This window comes from Glandiceps talaboti, chromosome 19, assembly GCF_964340395.1.
Source record: "Glandiceps talaboti chromosome 19, keGlaTala1.1, whole genome shotgun sequence".
Taxonomy (NCBI): domain Eukaryota; kingdom Metazoa; phylum Hemichordata; class Enteropneusta; family Spengelidae; genus Glandiceps; species Glandiceps talaboti.
In genome coordinates, this window is record NC_135567.1 from 14,010,006 (window position 1) to 14,027,805 (window position 17,800).

The window sequence follows — 17,800 nt, forward strand, 5'->3', positions numbered from 1 at the left end:
GCTTGGTCAGATCAGGTCTTCAATCCTTGTCAATTCTGTTTACTAATATTAACTCCGCCCCCATTCTGGTCCAAGCCTCGTTGTCAGCACACGTCCTCATTGGTCGTCAACATCATAGGGTCGTGTATTATTTCATAGATTGTTGTTTTCCAGGTCTACAGACTAACTATAATAACCTTTTGACTATATATTCCTACCTGTAAGGAGAAAAGCTTTCTACTATAGTATATAGGTTGATACATTTGTAGCAGCAGGATTCGTAAATAAACAGTTTTTTCTATGGTCAACATGGGTGAGTACAGATATTCACTTAGTCCTGCTTGCATACGGAGGAATTCGGGACTCGATTCTGACAATTGTCCTAGAGTCAAGTCAGTAATACAGATTCGTGCACCGTCATGGAAGCAGGACTAATATTCACTGTGCATGAATATTGTTCAGTGAAACCGCCAGAGTGTGTTAGACATTTCTTCCTTTTGGAAGGTGATGTTTTATCGCCCAGCCTGATGAAAACTAGTGGTCACAAACTACCCAAAGTATTAGGTGTTTGTTTTGAAACGAGAATGTCGTCTTGAACTTGATACGGTTCACGGCAGCATGCAAGGTCACATTTTCTACCTATGCTGTAGTTTTTTATGTGTGCCGTCCTGAATTTGTCTTGGCGCTAAAGTTACTGTATCGTGGTTGCATACTTTCGCAGACTTTGGGTTCAATATTATCTGTGTTTCACGCGACTCTTTTATCAGTTTGTCTATGTCAGTGAAAGTTAGTGTTGTAACATAAAACTTATATAATACAACGTAATAGTTTGTCTGGCACTAAAAATAAACATTCTGTGTATATATTATATGTTGAGTTTTGGGCGAAAAATCACCAATACACATGACAATGCAAAAAAAAAAAACATACGCGGTATTCACAATGAATAATTACAACAGACGTGATCGTGGAGTTTGTACTTTAGCAACTCCACTTGGTCCTTTTCGAAATCTCTTGAAAGGACTTTGAAATCTAAAACGCCCAGGGCTATGATCTGAACCGTACAGAAGTCATCTGAGTATTTCAGGAGAACCGGATCAATGCACAGGGGCGTGTAATATTGCATAGATTGTTGTTTTCCAGGTCTACAGACTAAATATAACAACCTTTTGAATATATATTCCTACCTGTATAGGGAAAGAGAGAAGGGAAGACATCGATTGTCGACCCTGTATGAACTCCTCTGTACGTCTAGCTATTTTGAATAACCCGCTCGTTGCCGATTGGCTGCTCGAACTACGCCTACGTAAAAAAGACCCCCTAGCTTACCTGAAGATTAGATGCATAGCTACAGTAAGGAATGACTTCCGCGTTCCAAACAAAAAGGGATTGTTTCATCAAATTTACCGTATTTCGATCCAAAACGTATTCATGGTTTATACAAATCTTTTTGGCGATTTATGGTGGACCGAGTCAGCCTAAATATATTTTCTCTCTCTGGAAACGAAATGTCTACGGAAGCGTATTAGTGCCAAGTTGTAAGGAAAAAAATAAAATTTAAAATCTGGTAATACGAGATTTCAATTCTCGTAATTACGACTTTTTTCTTCAATTTCAAATCCATTATTGATTCATTTTGCCGACATATAATGAAAGAATATTCTTCGCTGTCTTAATGCACTCGATTGTTTTTAAAGAAACGAAAAACGCAATCAAATCATACAAACCGGTTACCGTGTCAAACACTCTATAGTAGCTGCTTAGTACATCAAAATGATAAGATTCGTGTCTGAACAATTCAAAAATTCAAAAATAACAAACAATAAAAAATCATAATTTCATAATTACGACAATCAAAAAGTCGTAATTACGAGAATCGTAAAGTCGTAAATACGAGAATAGAAAAGTCGTAATTACGAGAATCAAAAAGTCGTAATTACGAGAATCAAAAAGTCGTAATTACGAGAATCGAAAAGTCGTAATTACGAGAATCGAAAAGTCGTAATTACGAGAAAAACCTCGTAATTACGTGAATAGTAAACTCAATTAAGAGAAAAAAGTCGTAATTACGAGAATCAAAAAGACGTAATTACGAGAAAAAAGTCGTAATTACGAGAATCGAAAAGTCGTAATTACGAGAAAAAAAAGTCGTAATCACGAGAATTCAAAGGTCGTAATTACGAGAAAAAAGTCGTAATTACGAGAATTGAAATCTCGTAATTACGAGATTTTAAATTTTATTTTTTTCCATACAACTTGGCACTAATACGCTTCCATAAGTGTCAGATTCACAGTCACATGTGAGCTAATATTCCATTCCACCATTTCCAGGATGGTGATATTCTAGTCTAATATGGCTGTCGACAATAAGACCTTCAAATCCCCCGGAAGCATCACTACTTTATGGGCAACCAAAAATGAAATTAATTTCAGTATACACAGATTCACAGTTTGACACAGTAAAAATGCATTTGTATTGGAAATCGTATAAGTATACTCAACAGGAAGCTGTCGTAAACTTTTCGAGATCCATGGTTCCGGGTTTAGTGATGGCCGTGCTTCTAATTTTGAAATGTAGCGGTAATCTGACGTCATTAGTCAACGCCTCTTTCTTGGCCAATCAGCAGTGAACATTAGACGGCTATGTCATTTGACCTGCCTTTGACATACAGAGGACTTTATACAGCGCCCGCTCATTGTAAAAGGTCTATTTTTATCGTTACAAAAGCATTTTTGCCCCCCAGTGATAGTGTATAAGTTTACTTGGCACATATTCTTCATGCAGGTATGTTTTTGTTGCAAATGTGCATGTTTTATTCAAATTTGAAAGGTTACGAAGAAAGATGACCCGGAAGATGACCACCCTTCTCATATTTATAGTATACGTAGTACTATAGATCGATACATTTGTAGCAGCAAGATTCGTATGATATTTTCCTAAGAAAACGGAAATCTAAGCAATAATACACGCCCCTGTGGATCAATGCCACTCTAATAGAAAGGCAACTGGATACTAGTCCTGCTTGCAGACGGTGCACGCGTTTCACTAAACACTGTGACGGAGAAGGACCTTTCACCTTTCAAAAGTACTTCGTGTTAATAAATTTCAAGCGTACAATTACATGAGTGTGATTTGATTTATAAAAGGTATAGAATGATCGATGTGTACGAAACCGTGTGCAATACAGTACACAAGTTGTTTACATTTTATTTATTTATCATCATCAAATTCTAGTTGTGCACTTTGATTTTTACCGCTGATCTAATGTTGACGTGAACGTGGTTCAAACAACAAGAAAAGACGTTATTGCTATCTTGGGTGATTGTGTTCAAAATCGAAATCCGGTGTATTTGCTGAAGACCTTGACCAGGCGCACTATATGTAACCATGGGACTAACACCTTCATGATGTAACAAAACACGCAGCTCTGAAACTTATATATACTACAAGCTATAATTACATACCAACTTTCACTAGGTGGTGACGATAGATTTTGTTTGAACTTCAACTGATTATACCTTTTGTAGTAGTGTGCATGCTGTTACTGTTTATATCATTCACTAAATAAATAGTCCCCACGGTGTAAGTGATGTGTGTGTGTGTTATTTTTATGGTGTCTATCTCAACATGAAACCTTGTGATAGGCTCACTGATCTTGATAGTTTATACAATACAACTGTCTCGCTCTACGGAAAAAAACCTTTATATATAACTTGGAGTTGCACACGTGTTTTCAAATGGACGAACAGACAGTACAATATAGTTACTTTGGAAAGGTAAATTGGAAACGAATGCGACGTTTCGATCATGAACACGGACCAAGGATACCAACTACCATCAATTTCCGGACATATTATTCTGCCAGTTCAGAGATAAACATTAACCCTGAATAATCAAGTCATTACGTAATCAAGGTCGGAAGTAGAACATTGCATTTGTTACCAATTTATCATTCCAAAGTAACTTTATTGTACTATTCTACATATTGATTGATTCTTGGAACCACGAACAATGTATTCTCCGTTGTATAATTTACCCGTTAGTCTGTAAGGTACGCCGTGACGGGGCGCCCTCAACCATCGGCCAACCCCATTTTAGGGAGGCCGGTGAGGGCGAAACGTCACGACGTATCTTACAGTCTACTTACCCGTCTATAAGGCCTAAAAATAATCGTTTGGTTCCGGTTACCCCACACGACCTTTCTTTTTACTGCCGATCCTAAACTTTTTTTTTACATATTCGAGAAAAAAATAATAAAATCGCAAAAAGTTTTTAAAAGTTTCGTATCATTTGTTGCAGACTTTCAAAAGTTTTGTTTGTTGCAGACTACATTTTCAAAAATTTCACAATTTTTTGCAGACTACAGTTTGAAAGGTTTCGGAATTTGTTGCAGACATTTTCAAAGGTTTTACATGTTGTTGCAGACTACAGTGTACAGGATCTGACAATTTTTGATGTATTTACGGACTGCAGTTTCAAAATGTTGTCGACTACCAAATAATAATTTGTTTGTATTTTTTTTCACACAGCATGTGAACGTGGTCCAGGATATGCAACACCAAAAGGTGCCATGGTGAATGGTGCAAGGGAAGAAATTGTATATCTCCCCTGTATCTATAGCAACACAGAAACACAGAAACCTGATTACCTAGCAACCGTTGATGTGGACCCACGATCAAGCACCTACAGTCAAGTATGTAACATTAGATTCAGATTCAGATTCAGATTTGGATTTGGATTTAGAATCTACGATTTGACTATGGCGTTTACCGTCCCTCTATTTTGGTATGTGTATATGTGCCGCCCTTTTGGGGTATATCTTCTAATCCTCTGGTCTAAAATGGGGTCTGGTTTTTTGAACTGAAGAGTCTAAAATGGGGTATGTTTTTTGAACTGAAGAGTCTAAAATGGAGTCTGTTTTTTGAACTGAAGAGTCTAAAATGGGGTCTGTTTTTTGAACTGAAGAGTCTAAAATGGGGTTTGTTTAAAAGAGTCTAAAATGGGGTCTGTTTTTTGAACTGAAGAGTCTAAAATAGGGTTCACTCCACATTAGTTTCGACTTTGCTTGGTCTGAAATCATTTAGCTAATCAAAGCTGTGCCAATAATTGACCCTAGTAGTTAGTTTCTCCAGTGAAGTTTTCAAGTAGTGTCTGATATATGGTGATACTGCAGGAAACACAAATCTTGTATCATAACAAGGAGTCATTGATATCATTTCAACTTTCATTTACACCTCGATAAAATTGCCGACAACGAAGCATGTGATGAACAGAACCTGCTACAAACAGGGAAAGTAATCAAATGAATTGGATTAAAAACACTTGGCATTTCCATGACATTCACACTTCTACACATACCAAATTTATTATCAAAGTCACCAGCTGCTCATTGTTGTCATGGATTTTAATAGAGGAATCACTGCATTGTTCACTGTATGCATTCAAGTTTGACAATAACCCCCACCAAGATAGGGGGCCTTTTATATCCCAGTCTTGCATGGACACACAGCAGTATATTTAGAACCTCCTGAAGGGGGGAGTTATTATCTGTCTGACCATAAATACATCTGTCTGTCTGTCTGTCTGTCTGTCTGTCTGTCTGTCTGTCTGTCTGTCTGTCTGTCTGTCTGTCTGTCTGTCTGTCTGTCTGTCTGTCCAAACATACGTCTGTCTGTCAGTCAGTCCAAACATACGTCTGTCTGTCTGTCTGTCTGTCTGTCTGTCCAAACATACATGTCTGTCTGTCTGTCTGTATGTCTGTCTGTCCAAACATCCGTCTGTCTGTCTGTCTGTCTGTCTGTCTGTCTGTCTGTCTGTCTGTCTGTCTGTCTGTCTGTCTGTCTGTCTGTCTGTCTGTCTGTCTGACTGACTGACTGTCTGTCTGTCTCTGTCGGTCTGTCTGTCTGTCCAAACATATGTCTGTCTGTCTGTATGTCTATCTGTCTGTCTGTCTGTCTGTCTGTCTGTCTGTCTGTCTGTCTGTCTGTCTGTCTGTCTGTCTGTCCATACATATGCCTGTCAATCTGTCCATTCAAGTATCTGTCTGTATATTGTCTGAGATGACCTTTCTATTTGTAACAGTATATTGGACCATGAAGTTTACATTTTGCTTCAAAATTTAACCAAAAAATGAAATAGATTTCATACAGTAGTCACTGGAGTAAAGTATTTGAGGGAACTATGTCTGTATGCAGACTTTATGAATTTATCTATTTATTTGTTTGTTTGTTTGTTTGTTTGTTTGTTTGTTTGTATGTATGTATGTATGTATGTATGTATGTATGTATGTATGTATGTATGTATGTATGTATGTATGTATGTATGTATGTATGTATGTATGTATGTATGTATACAGATTTTGAAAATTTGAACCAAATTATATGCTATAGACCCTACAGAACTGTATGTATGTATGTATGTATGTATGTATGTATGTATGTATGTATGTATGTATGTGTGTGTGTATGTATGTATGTATGTATGTATGGATGTATGTATGTATGTATGTGTGTGTATGTATGTATGTATGAAATTGTTTGTTTGTTTGTTTGTTTGATTGTTTGTAGGTTATCCATCGGTTACCTATGCCATATGTAGGCGATGAGTTACATCACACTGGTTGGAATGCATGCAGCAGTTGCTATGGCGATTCTTGTAGAAAGAGGAATCGTTTAGTGCTGCCTTCATTGCACTCGTCTCGTATTTATCTGATTGATGTAGAAAAATCTCCACGGAAACCAGCAATTGCTAAGGTATGGTAGTGGTTAGTAATAGTACAGACAACAGTTAAGATTTGATGATGATGATGATGATGATGATGATGATGATGATGATGATGATGATGATGATGATGATGATGATGATGATGATGATGATGATGATGACGACGTCGATGAAGATGATAATTGTTGTTGTTGTTGTTGTTGTTGTGGTGGTGGTGATGATGGTGGTGGTGGTGGTGGTGGTGGTGGTGGTGGTGGTGGTGGTGAAAAAATGGGTGTCTTTCTTTAAATGGTTTGAAATATATCTTTGAATATTTCAAAGGTTATTGAGGCTGAAGAAGTGATCTCAAAGACAGGACTTAGTAATCCACATAACACTCATTGCCTTGGCAACGGAGACATCATGATTAGTGGACTGGGTGATGAGGAAGGCAATGGCAGAGGTTTGTGTCTTTCTATCATAAAGGGGAACACCATGCTAGGAAATTAAGTTATTTTCACATACTATGGGTTCTGGAGAGTCATTGCATGATTTTTCATCACCTACAATTACTTACTATTTTAGAAAAAAACATCAAGTTGATTTTGTGCCTTTATATCATATCTTTGGTTTTGTCTGTTGCATCATGGGAGTCAGTATCTGGTGCCTTTATATCATATCTTTGTTTTTGGCTGTTGCATCATGGGAGTCAGTATCTGGTGCTTTTATAGGGTATCTTTGCTTTTGGCTATTTCATCATGGGAGACAGTATCTGGTGCCTTTATAGGGTATCTTTGCTTTTGGCTATTTCATCATGGGAGTCAGTATCTGGTGCCTTTATAGGGTATCTTTGCTTTTGGCTATTGCATCATGGGAGACAGTATCTTGTGCCTTTATAGGGTATCTTTGCTTTTGTATATTGCATCATGGGAGTCGGCAGAAATAATGTATTCAAGTTGCAAAATGAATATTCATGAGTTGTTTTAAACTGAAGGGTACCGGCATTTTGTGCTCATGAAAATTCAATGTTTTTCCTGGAGTGGTGTTCCTCTGTATCTCCCATTATGACCGAACCCCATGATGTGCGATGAGTGCGTGCAGTGTTCTCTGTGGCAGAACTTTCACGAGTGTAGAGAGTGAAAGTGCAGCAGAAAACACTGCAAGCACGAGGGCAAATACCCTGAGTAGCTCAAACTGGAACACATGCATAATGGGGTTCTGTTAGTCTTACATTTGTTTATCCGAAACAACGAATTTCTGTAAAAATGATACAATATATGATCATGTGATTGTTTTGGGAAAGAACGATTGTGTCCTCATTTGCATATCATTTGCATGCAGGTGTCCAATAATGTTTTCAGTATTGCACTGTAGTTCAAATACTACTAGTATGTGTGCGCACGGGTGCACGTAATTTCTGGTACATATGTAGTATTTAGGACGTTGTCACTAAGGATAGATTAAGTTGTAATGTGAAGGAATTGACCTATTCATTCTGGTGAAAGGCCATGACAATGAGTTTGAGGTCAAAGGTTGCTAATCATGAATATTAATGACCCTAATTTACATATTAAGTAACAATTGGAGTTTTGTTCATGTCTTCAATGTCTATAAAAATAACGATTACCTTAATTTGCATATTTGACTCTTTTGTTTCAATTCAGGTGGATTTATTTTGTTGAAAGGCAAAGATAATGAGTTTGAGGTGAAAGGAAACTGGGAAGCTGATGGTTATGTGCCGTTTAACTATGATTTCTGGTATCAACCACATCACAATGTCATGATTAGTACAGAGTGGGGTGCACCCAAAGCTTTCTACAAAGGGTTTGATGTGGAGGATGTTAAAAATGGTAATTAAAATCTCTGGTATATATGTAATAAAATCTAATTATTCAAGGCTTTCTTTATGTTTGTGTCTGCATGTAAGGCCAGTCACTGTCTATTTTGGGAATGGGAAAAAAACAGTCTAAGTTACAAGACATCAATTCTGGACATGATAATTTACTCAGTTATCCAAATATTGGGAGATGATGGCATTACATTTATTACATGTTTAATTATAAACATTTTCCTTTATTCCTAGGTTTGCATGTGGCAATTTGGTTAGTTATTTCCCAAATACAGGAATAATGGTGTTACATTTCTAATATAACATCTATTTTCCATGCATTCATATCTATATGGCCAGTCTCTGCTTATTTTGGGACTGGGAAAACATAAATTCTGGATGTGAAAATTTAGTCAGTTATTTCCCAAATATTGGGAATAATGGTATTAAATTTTATTACATAAAGTTTAAATAATAATAATAATAATAATAATAATAATAATAATAATAATAATAATAATAATATTTATTTCTTGTAGAGCGCATTACATTAAAACAATCTCAATGCGCTGAACAAAAGTATAAAAGTAATTTAAAATGTACATATACACAAGTATAAACATGATATGAAACAGGATAAAAATACAAAGACACGGAATGACAATTAAAAAAGTGAAATGTAAAAAAGTTAAAAGTTAATAATAATGAGATCTAAAAAGATGATATAAATAGTGTCCTCATATTCCTAGGTTAGTATGGCCTGAGTCTACTGAAGTTCAGAACATAAATAAAAGACCTGAATACGTTACTTATTTTATTTGTCAGAAGTCAAAAAGAAATTAAAATTGACATATCAAGTGAGGAAAAGGAATTAGTTATAAGTAAATGCATCGGCAATGGAAAATAAATACAAAAAATAACTTCAAACTTCAGGCTGGACCACACAAATAGTTTGTTCCAACTAGTCGGGTTTGTGGTCCAAGGAAAACTTATATAGTAATATAGTAAGAAGTACATTGTCTTAATATAAATAATTACACTTATTGGATATTTCGAACTTGATGGGTTGTCGCTTTTATTTCAGGAATTATTTTTTTATTTTTTTTTCCCATTTTTCTAGGTTTGTATGGTCAGAGTCTAAATGTATGGGATTGGAAAAAACACACAAAGCTACAATCTATAGATTTAGGGCCGGAAGGTTTAATTCCACTGGAGATCCGGTTCCTTCATGAACCCACAGCAGCAGAAGGTATGGTTGGTGCTGCATTGGCCAGCAACATCATCAGATTCTTTAAGACAGAGGTATGTCAAACTTACTTATCTATTGTACTATAATTCCACAGGATATGAATAATGAATATTATACCACACACAAGCCAAGTTGAACAAAAAATATGGAATTTATACCCTAGTCATTCCTACGTCACAACAACTCGTGTCTACATCAGTGGTTCTGCTGTGTTCGAAATATAAGTCAAAATGTTCAAAATTACCATTACTTTCCCTGAGTTTTGTTTGATATTACTGTCGCTGGTATAATTCTGTTATTTGCCAATATTTTTCTTCATTCAGCCGGAAAATACAAGTGACCTAAGGGTTTTGTCACTACTAAGACCCCTTAGGTCACTCGTATTTTCTTTGGCTGAATAACATCTAAATGCACTTGCACAAGCCACATTATTGTCTTTGGAGAGAAAATATGGATTATATTCCCTGGTCGTTCTATGTTCTATGTCACGACAACCCATGTCTACATCACTGATTCTGCAGTGTCTGAAATGTGGATCAAAACATTCCAGATTGCCATTATTTTTCCCAATATTTAATAAAATAATATTTGAGGAGGTAATAATTGTATTATTCCCTCATATTTTTCTTCATTCAACCAGAAAATACTCGTGATCTAAGGGTTTGTCACTACTCATCTATTGACTCATAGTAACAAGGCCCCTTATGTCACTGATATTTGTCTTCATTCAACCAGAAAATACACGTGATCTAAGACTAAGGGTTTGTCACTACTCGTCTATTGACTCATAGTAACAAGGCCCCTTATGTCACTGATATTTGTCTTCATTCAACCAGAAAATACTCGTGATCTAAGGATATCTTATTTGTATCTAAATGATACAAATTGTTTGAATATTGTCAATAGGATGGTACATGGGCTGCTGAGAAAGTTATTGACATTCCTTCAAAGAAAGTGGAAGGCTGGGCACTCCCAGAGATGCCTGGTAAGTAATAGAAGTAACACAATAGAAGTATTGATAGTTTCTAGAGTATATAGAATGCCCAACAACATTGCAGAACACAAAACAGCACTGCAGTACACAAAACAACATTGCAGAACACAAAACTGCATTGCAGTACACAAAACTGCATTGCAGCACACAAAACAGCACTGCAGTACACAAAACAACATTGCAGTACACAAAACAACATTGCAGAGCACAAAACTGCATTGCACCACACAAAACAGCATTGCAGAACACAAAACAGCATTGCAGAACACAAAGACAACCTTGCAAAATGTAAAAGAAAATTTGCAAAACTCAACACAACATTGCAGAACACAAAACAACATCACGACATGACAATATCACAGAACAAAAAACAAGCTTAAAAATGCAGAACACACACAACATTGGAGACACAAAACACATTACAGAAAACAACATTTTAGAACAAAACAGAACAGAACACAAAACAAAAACAGAACACAAACAAAGGTAAGCATTAGACTCGCACAGAAAAGAGTTTATAGAAAATTCAGAACTGCAGACGACATTGCAGAAAACAAAACAACATAACAGAACTGGATGACAACATCACAGAACATAATGAAACTTGACATGACAACATATTCATATTTGCAAATTTCAAACTGGTATTTTTATTTTAACCCTCAACAAGATATCCTCAATGTTTCGTTTAATCTCTAAAATATTTTATTTTCAGGATTGATAACTGATATCCTGATATCATTGGATGATAAATTTCTCTACTTCTCCAATTGGTTACATGGAGATATCCGTCAATATGACATCACAGATACCAAAAACCCTAAATTAGTTGGTCAGGTAAGTGTTAGCCATATTTGGATATCTGTTTACCATATTTGGATACCTGTTTACCATATTAGGATATTTGGAAGCCATATTTGTCAGTATGACATCATAGATACCAGACATCCTAAATGAGTTGGCCAGGTAAGTGTTAGCCATATTTGGATATGTGTTTACCATATTAGGATATTTGTAAGCCATATTTGTCAGTATGACATCACATATACAAGACATCATACTAAATGAGTTGGCCAGGGAAGTGTGTGCCATAGTTGGATATATGTTTACCATATTTGGATAAATGCTTGCTATATTTGCATATGCATGTGTGTTTGCCATATTTGGATATATATACAGACAGAATACAACAACACAGACAGAATACAACAACAGACAATAAAAACTAGCATGTGTTAAAAAGGATAGAAATTCTTGAGACTTCAAAAACACATTAAATTCCTAAACATTAAAATCATCTTCGAGAGTAAAAAAAAAGTCGTCGGAGAATACTGCAGAAATTGATATATTTGAACTATTCTTCACTCTATCATAAAAAAAGTAAACAAAAATTTGTGTCTGAGAGCTTCAGATATTGGAATGGTATTTGAAACAAGCATAGAGCTAACACTGCAGTCACGTGTATTACCCATCAGAATGCAAAAAGCATTGTTACAGGCGACTCTAAGGTTATTGAGATATTGTTTACTGTACATAGCCCATAATTAGGAACAATACATATTTGTACTGAAGCTTCTATGCAGATAAAGTTTAATGTGAACTGAACAAAATGAAAACGAAGTAACGTATGCATACAGCCATATTTGGATATACGTTTACCATGTTTGGAAATATATTTGCCATATTTGGATATATATATATATTTGCCATATTTGGATATATATATTTGCCATATTTGGAAATATGCATACATAGACAAATCTTTGACACTTTTTGAAATATGGCTGCCATATTTGAACAAATGTTGGTTATGTTAATTTACATATTTTTAGATCTTCCTTGGTGGTAGTATTACTACTGACAGTGATGTCAAAGTTACTGAAGACAAAGAACTGACTAAACAGCCAGAACCGCTTTACATGAATGGTAAACGTGTTGCTGGAGGCCCTCAGATGATCCAACTGAGTCTTGATGGCAAACGACTCTATGTGACAACTTCATTGTACAGTGGGTGGGATAAACAGTTCTATCCTGATCTCATCAAGTAAGTACATGTATATGCACTGCTCTAAGGCCGTTGGTGATTGGTCAGTTTGTATTTCTGTTAATAGGCAGTAGTTAGATCATGAGTGATTGGTCAGTTTGTACTTCTGGTATTGGTCTGTTGTTTGATCACCAGTGATTGGCCAGTTTGTAAATAACCAGTCAGTTTATTATCTCATCAGTCATTGGTTAGTTGTTAGATCATTAGTGATTGGTCTGTTTGTAAATTACTGATGATTTTGTAGCTCATTGATCATTGGTCAGTTGTTAGATTGTAAGTGATTGGTGAGTTGTTAAATTGTAAGTGATTGGTCAGTTGTTAGATTGTAAGTGATTGGTCAGTTGTTAGATTGAAAGTGATTGGTCAGTTGTTAGATTGTAAGTGATTGGTCAGTTGTTAGATTGTAAGTGATTGGTCAGTTATTAGATTGTAAGTGATTGGTCAGTTATTAGATTGTAAGTGATTGGTCAGTTGTTAGATTGTAAGTGATTGGTCAGTTATTAGATTATAAGTGATTGGCCAGTTGTTAGATTGTAAGTGATTGGTGATTGGTGAGTTGTTAGATTGTAAGTGATTGGTCAGTTTGTAAAGTTCAGTTTGTAAAGTACAATCTTCAGCCAGTTTGTAGCTCATCATTCATTGGTCAGTTGTTAAATTATTACTGATTGGTTATTTTGTAAAATACAAATAATCAGTTCTTAGCTCATCAGTAATTGGTTACTTGTTAGGACACTTGTAATTGGTCGATCGTTATTCTTTAACTTGCAGACAAGGAAGTCACATGTTGCAGGTTGATGTCGATACAAACAGAGGTGGTCTGACTCTCAACAAAGATTTCTGTGTAGATTTTGGTAACGAACCAGAGGGCCCAGCATTAGCACATGAAATCCGTTATCCTGGTGGAGACTGCAGTTCTGATATCTGGATGACCCACACTGCCAAGTTATAAAGATCATGTGACAGTCATTAACAAATTAGGTTCCATGTATGATCTTACACACATGGGGTTACACACTCCTGGGTCATTAACCAATTAGTTTACAGTATAGGAATCATGTGACAGTCATTAACCAATTAGGTTACACTATAGAAGTCACGTGGCAGCTCCTAACCAATTAGGTTAAAGTAAAATTTTATTAATGGCATTAACTAATTAGATGAACATAATTTGCATAAGAAGAAAGCTCAATTGAACCCTGTAGTTGTCATGTGATAGTAATTTTATAGATTGTAGCATCACATGACAGTATTGGACCAATAAGCTTAAGATGTCAATACTTTTTTGAAAAACCAAGCTAGATTGTAGATGTCACATGACTGTCTTGGACCAATAAGATTGCAAGAATTTTTTTGAAATGCAGCTTGCAGCATTTTTCACAATTAAAGATAGATTGTCATGTGACCAAATATACTTATAGTTACATTTAATGTTTTAAATGGTTATTATTATATGAACCATCTCAGTTGCAATACATCACAGTAGGACGTCACCATTCAATCATTCATACACCATAGTTTGTTTGTATTGTTTCCAAAGATACATAATTTGTCATCTATACATCTGTCTACAGACACCCCCTCCCCCCCTCGACGTTCAGATTTTATTCCAGAATATTTTTCTTTATTCAGCCAGGAATATACCAGTGACCTAAAGGTGCTTTGTCACTACGAGTCGCTAGGTTACAAGTATTTTCTGGCTGAATGAACAAAAATATTGGGGAATAATATAGTTATACCAGCACCAGTAATGTCAAGGAAAAACTGGGGAAAGAAATAGCTATTTTGAACATTTTGACTCATATTTCAAACACAGTGGAAACAGTGATGTAGTCACGCATTGTCGTGATGTAGACGTGCATTGTTATGACGTAGACAACCAGAGTATATATTCCATATTTTTGTTCAACTTGGCTTGTGCATGCTATAATGAAGTGTACAACTTATGTAACATAAGGTACAACCACTAATTCCTGCAACACGGCTCTGCACCTGATATAATCCACAAGTAAAATACGTTTGTGTCAATTGCAGTTCTAGAGAAAATGCGAATGCATTTTCTGTTTATTGAAGATACAATATAATGAAAAAATTGACGAAGCCATGGTGGATATAACCTGGCGAAAGCTTTGATAAGCTGATTAAATTTTGGTGGAATACGAAGTTAAACCCATTAATTTAGATTGAAGATATTGTTTAAATCTATTCAACTATGACAAATTTAACATGCAAATCATCAGAATTCAAAAGCAATATTCATGAGATAAAGACTGTGTATCAGAAGGATATCTGTTTTTGTCATATTCTGTGATTCTTCTTCCTCTGCTGAGAAAAGATGAGAACAATACAATTAATAGACATATTAATTAAGCAGTATTTTGTACCAAAAAAAGTACATGTTCTACTCTATGCACAATTCATGACATTCTTTGAGTAAAATGAATCAATCAATTGATCAATCAATCAATCCACCAAACAAACAAACAAACAAACAAACAAACAGGCAACTAAACAATCAATGAATCATCTACCAATCCACCCACCAACCAACCAAAGAATAAATCAATGAATCAATGAATCAAAGAAAGCAACAATCAAACAAGTCATCGAACAAAGAAACAAAGAAACAAAGAAACAAAAAATGCTCAAGTTAATCAACCAATCCACCAAACAATCAATCAATCAATCAATCAATCAATCAATCAATCAATCAATCAATCAATCAATCAATCAATCAATCAATCAATCAATCAGTAAAGCTAAATTTGCAAGTGAACATAATAAGGTTCATAAATGGAAGTTTTCGTTTTCTCACACACTTCTAATAAGACCATACAGCTATTACACTAGGCACGGACCTATAATAACACAACATTCCCTCGCAAGTGATAAACCCCTACTGCCTTTATAAATGCAGGATAAAATCCCTTACATAACAAATTCTATCCTTTCAGATCCCCATTGTCCAGATTGGTTACTACTGTTATACAAATAATGGTCACATTATGGAGCGATGTGAAGCAATTACAAGGTTGCCACTGATTGGATAACATACACATACATTATCACTCATTAACAATATAGCCAACAGATGTACTCGTTTTCTTTCTTTTCTGACCAATCAGAATGAACCTTATAAAGAGCTTAACACTCATAATAATACAGCCAACAGATGTACTTGTTGCCTTTGTTTTCTAACCAATCAGAATGAACCATATAAAGAGCTTAACATTCATAATAATACAGCCAACAGATGTTTGTTTTCTAACCAATCAGAATGAACCATATAAAGAGCTTAACATTCATAATAATACAACCAACAGATGTACTTGTTGCCTTTGTTTTCTAACCAATCAGAATGAACCATATAAAGCGCTTCACATTATCTGCCAATCATCCTCAAGAGTTATAGAATTCAAATGAAGTAAATGACAGGAAAGACTCACAAATTCCAAGCCTGTTACTATAACCATTCATCCATCAGACAATCCAAGTGATTAAAACTTATTATAATTATACCTAAGGCCAGAAAAAAGGAGCTGTTTCTGGTCAGTGTGTGTATCACTTGGATAATAATAACAAATAATCTTTATTTATACTAAATAGTTCTTTAAATATATAAACACTTGTCTCCCAAGAAGTCCAGTGAGGGCCATCCCTCATGGGTTCAGTGTTAATGCAGGAGGAAACCGGAGTACCCGGGGAAAACCTGCGTTGTTCGGTAGAGTCAAACTGAATGACACTCTTCTTACTTACAGCGTGGTAAATTTAATCGAACCCCAACCGCAGTGATAAGAGAGGCAAGTGTTTAACCACTTGGACACCGACACCCGATACCCACAAGTCAGTCTTTGTTTTAATGTGAGGGCAATTGGAGGAAGAAAAAAGAGCTGGAATGCACATCACCAGTTGAAATTCCTTTTTCCCCTCATCACTGTTTCCTGCCATCTTTTGTTATTGTTGGCGGTGAACAAGCAATTGATATTTACCCAACCTGTACTGAATGTATAAATACTAAACCTAAAATGCTGCGAAGGAAAAAGAAACTCTTCAAAACACATATGATTAGTGACTATCCTAGGGGTGAGATCAATAGTTCGATGTAGGATAAAACATTAACTTCTTTTACTGGGGTGGGGGTGGGCCATTTTAGTTCCCATCCTTCAAAATCAATTTTATTTTAATGTCAAATTGAGAAAAGGAAGAATTTCTGCTACAGTAAATATTAAATGCATGGCACTAAAATAAAGTGTCAACAAAAGAACTATTTTTTCTCACTACAAACTGGTTATGTATTTTTAGCACTACATACTGGCTTTGCATTACATACTACTACATACTGGCTTTGTATTCATAGCACTACATACTACTACATACTGGCTCTGTATTCACAGCACGACATACTACTACATACTGGCTTTGTATTCACAGCACGACTTACTACTGCATACTGGCTTTGTATTCACAGCACGACGTACTACTACATACTGTCTTTGTATTCATAGCACTACATACTACTACATACTGGCTTTGTATTCATATCACTACATACTACTACATACTGGCTTTGTATTCATAGCACTACATACTACTACATACTGGCTTTGTATTCATAGCACTACATACTACTACAAACTGGCTTTATATTCATAGCACTATATACTACTACATAGTGATTTGAAAGTGATTGTGCTGTCCGAAACATTTTCAATTTTGGACAATTTAGTTAGAGGGGATGTGGAGGGGGGGGGGGTCCTGTGGCCTAAGTATAAGAAGTTAGTTTTCATCTTACAGTGAACTCCAGAGGTAGACTGAGTGATTAATAAAAACAGCATTGTTGCGCCACTTTGAGCAGTTTATGCCATGACCAAAAACAACTTTTTGTTGTTTTTTTGTTTTTTTTTTTTGGGGGGGGGGTCTAATATGAGTAAACCTCTCCATATGTACCTTTAGAATATATCAGTTGATGACGCCTGAATCACAACACTGATTGGGCGTCTGTGCAG

The 17,800-nt window shown here is 35.7% G+C and overlaps 2 protein-coding genes across 3 annotated transcripts in view; one reads left to right on the forward strand and one right to left on the reverse strand.

Annotated features, from left to right (window-relative positions):
• The first annotated feature begins 288 nt into the window (after positions 1 to 288).
• LOC144450019 (methanethiol oxidase-like) lies at positions 289 to 13,746 on the forward strand. The gene is made up of 10 exons (XM_078140585.1): positions 289 to 292; positions 4,510 to 4,673; positions 6,547 to 6,732; positions 7,025 to 7,145; positions 8,347 to 8,532; positions 9,631 to 9,812; positions 10,666 to 10,744; positions 11,469 to 11,590; positions 12,586 to 12,797; positions 13,566 to 13,746. The coding sequence occupies exons 1-10, from the start codon at positions 289 to 291 to the stop codon at positions 13,744 to 13,746; spliced, it is 1,437 nt and encodes a 478-aa protein (XP_077996711.1).
• Positions 13,747 to 14,872: 1,126 nt separating this feature from the next.
• LOC144450292 (uncharacterized) overlaps positions 14,873 to 17,800 on the reverse strand; it is an 8,529-nt gene continuing 5,601 nt past the window's right edge. Inside the window, exons 4-5 of one of the 2 annotated variants that reach the window (XM_078140891.1) lie at positions 17,742 to 17,800; positions 14,873 to 15,116 (exon numbers count right to left, since the gene is read on the reverse strand). The exon at positions 17,742 to 17,800 is cut by the window's right edge and continues 186 nt beyond it. In XM_078140891.1, coding sequence (XP_077997017.1) covers positions 17,754 to 17,800 — 47 coding nt within the window. In that variant the 3' untranslated portion in view covers positions 14,873 to 15,116; positions 17,742 to 17,753. Of the gene's footprint in view, positions 15,120 to 17,741 lie in introns of both variants that reach the window. The other variant, XM_078140890.1, reaches the window with a different exon arrangement.